This window comes from Cydia pomonella, chromosome 12, assembly GCF_033807575.1.
Source record: "Cydia pomonella isolate Wapato2018A chromosome 12, ilCydPomo1, whole genome shotgun sequence".
NCBI classification, from domain to species: Eukaryota; Metazoa; Arthropoda; class Insecta; order Lepidoptera; family Tortricidae; genus Cydia; species Cydia pomonella.
Window position 1 is genome coordinate 6,181,493 of NC_084714.1, and position 3,400 is coordinate 6,184,892.

A 3,400-nucleotide genomic window follows, 5' to 3' on the forward strand; every position below is an offset into this window, starting at 1 on the left:
TTGAGATTTCGTCACTATAGGTACGTTTTGTCAGGTGATATAGAAAAGCAATACAGACAAATCGTTATGAACGAGCTAGATCGCGACCTTCAGTTGATTCTTTGGCGTGAAAATGAATCTCTTCCTATTAAAACGCTTAGACTTAATACTGTGACTTACGGTTTCTCTAGTGCCAGTTTCTTGGCAGCCAGATGCTTGTGGCAGCTCGGTGAGGAGTCAGCTGATTCATCTATCAAACGATAATCCAAAACGACTTCTATTGTGATGATTTACTTACCGGAGCTGATGAAGAGTCTGACTTACTTAATATTAAACAAGCCGTATCTAATTCGCTGTCTCGGGGTTGCTTTAACTTGCGAAAATATAGGTCAAACTCTCAACTTCTGATTAATTCTGAATTAGAAAATATACAAAATGACAGTCTTGTATTGAGTCAATCACTTCATACGCTAGGATTATTATGGAATCCTACGCAAGACACACTTCATTTTAATATTGACGATAGTAGTGCTTCACCTGATAAAGTAACTAAACGGTCTATTTTGTCCACGACATTTAAGATATTCGACCCTTTGGGCCTTTTGACCTTGTGTACTGTCAAACCCAAAATTCTCTTACAGAAACTTTGGTCTCTTAAATTGGATTGGGATACTCAAGTGCCCCCTGAAATTCAGCGAGCCTGGGCACACTTCATAGATAACATAAAATACCTGAAGCTTCTTACTGTGCCCAGGAACATATTTGATAACAGTGACTCACCTTCATTTATTGAACTTCATTCCTTCTCTGACGCCTCGCAAGCTGCGTATGGCGCTTGTATGTACATCAAAGCCACCTTTCCCTCGGGCAAACAAACTGTAAATTTGCTTTGCTCTAAATCACGCGTGACTTCGACGCGTTCTGCGACTACACCGAGATTGGAACTTGCTGCGGCGCTTCTTGCCAGTCGCCTTGCTTCGACGGTAAGCAAAGCGTCTCGCAAGCCTATAGCACGCTGTACTTACTGGTCCGATTCCAGTGTAGTATTAGCATGGATTAATACATGTCCCTCAAAATTAAAAACGTATGTCGCGAACCGTGTCGCAGCTATTCAAGAGCTCACCGGGAGCTCGGCGTGGCGCCATGTCCCCACAGCTCTGAATCCTGCCGATCTTGCATCTCGCGGGATCGACCCTCAGCATGTACAGTCTCAACAGTTGTGGTGGCATGGCCCATCCTTTCTTCTAGAACCCGAGGAAAATTGGCCAGTTCTTAATACTAACTATGTGACCCATGATTTACCTGAATTTAAAACAGCGAACCCTTCATTTTTGACTAATGTGGAACACAAAGGGGACGTTCTCATAGATTTCCATAAGTACTCGCAATTAAGTAAATTTAAAAGGATTATTGCCTATGTATTACGCTTCATCAATATCAAATGCAAAAAGCAATGTTTGAAGGGCCCGCTAAGTGCAATAGAACTTGAAAATGCCTTAACTGTTTTGGTGAAGCTGTCACAACAACAATCATTCCCTGTAGATTTACCTACACTTGTAAATAACAAAAAACTAAGCCCTAAATCACGTCTCATTTCATTAGCTCCATTTGTTGACTCTCAGGGGATCCTGAGAGTAGGGGGCAGACTAGGTAAATCCAGATATGACTTTTCTGTAAAACATCCCATACTTCTTTGTTCCAAACACACACTCACAAAACTAATTTTCACTTACGAACACAAACGCCTCTTACATGCGGGACCTCAACTCATGTTGGCATCCGTGCGTGAGCAGTTCTGGCCCATTGGGGGTAGGGACTTAGCACGACGCACGGCTCGCAAATGTGTCATTTGTATTCGGCAATATGGCCGAACAATGTCCAATATAATGGGCAATTTGCCATCACAACGTGTCACGCCCGGCTTCCCATTTTCTACTATAGCTGTCGATTTTGCAGGTCCATTTATGATCACTGATCGGCGAGGCCGTGGCTGTAAGATAACAAAATGTTATTTATGTCTTTTCATATGTCTTAGATTTAAATGTGTACATTTGGAGGCAGTGAGTGAACTTTCTAAGGACGCCTTCATATTGTCCCTGCGCCGCTTCATTTCACGTAGGGGTAAGCCAAAAGAAATCTACTGTGACAACGGCAAAAACTTTGTTGCCGCTGCCAAGGAGATTAATACCTTTTTCAAACAAAATTCTGGCCCTATATTAGAGTTTGCAGGTGATCATAACATTGAATTTAAATTCTCCCCGGCTTACGCTCCTAATTTTAACGGTTATGTAGAGGCTGGCATTAAATCAGCAAAATTTCATATTAAGCGCATTTTAGGGAACACGCACCTCACATTTGAGGAGCTTTCGACTTTATTTGCTCAAATTGAGGCTGTCCTTAACAGTCGTCCTCTCTGCCCCCTTTCCTCCTCTCCCAAAGACTACGCAGCGCTCACACCCGGGCACTTTCTCCTTGGCAGGCCACTGACGTCGCTTCCGGCCCCGGACCTGACGGAAGCCAACATTCGCAACTTGGACCGCTTCAATCGGCTGGAGCAGATAAGGCAGCACTTCTGGCAGCGCTGGCAGTCCGAGTACGTCATGGAGCTGCAGCAACGTTCCAAATGGAGAACGCGCGCCAGGGATCTGCAGCAGGGAGACCTAGTCCTTATTAAAGAGGAAAATCAACCCCCAATGTTATGGCGTCTGGGCAGAGTGCTGAAGCTTCATACTGGCTCAGACGGAGTACCACGAGTCGCAGATATTGATACCGTGCGAGGAGTTGTCAGACGGGCTCTGAACCGTATATGCCTTCTTCATGATTCTTGAAAGCAGGGCTTTCAAGGGCCCCCAGCATGTCCGCGCCGCTGCGCACAACGTCATCAGACGAGCGTGAGGGTGAGGAACCCCGCCAAGCCGCCACCAGCTACCGGCGCAGCCGACGCTCTTTCTATTTCGCCACAGGTCGCCGGACCGAACACACGCGGCCGCGATCCATTTTCTATACAATTTTTATACTATGTAATACATAGTTATTAAAGGCTAAGTCCTAAACTAAAGGCTTCTTTTCTTCATTTATTTAACCTTATGTGCGCTCGCACAATCCCAAGTAAGTGCATCTTTTGATTTTGAGCTCGGCGTCCATTTTAACCCCCGACGCAAAAAAAGGGTGTCAAGTAATATGTGTATCTGTCTGCGACATCGTAGCTTTTAAACGGCTGAAGCGATTTGGATGCCGTTATTTTTATTTGAAAGCAGAGTTTCTAGCTGTTCTTAGATACGTTTTATGAAAACTCTGATAGCGTTACGGAGTCGAGCAGATGACAAAAAGCGTGCAAAATATATGGTACTGAGGCCTCCCAAAGGTTTTATCAACAATAATGAGCTACATGATTTTGTATACAGATCTACAATCCTTACTA

At 44.4% G+C, this 3,400-nt stretch overlaps 1 protein-coding gene across 1 annotated transcript; it reads left to right on the forward strand.

The window, feature by feature from the left end:
- The first annotated feature begins 240 nt into the window (after window positions 1–240).
- LOC133523344 (uncharacterized) lies at window positions 241–3,037 on the forward strand. The gene has a single exon (XM_061858865.1). It carries the CDS (start codon window positions 819–821, stop codon window positions 2,805–2,807), a length of 1,989 nt encoding a protein of 662 aa, XP_061714849.1. The 5' UTR covers window positions 241–818; the 3' UTR covers window positions 2,808–3,037.
- Window positions 3,038–3,400: the final 363 nt, after the last annotated feature.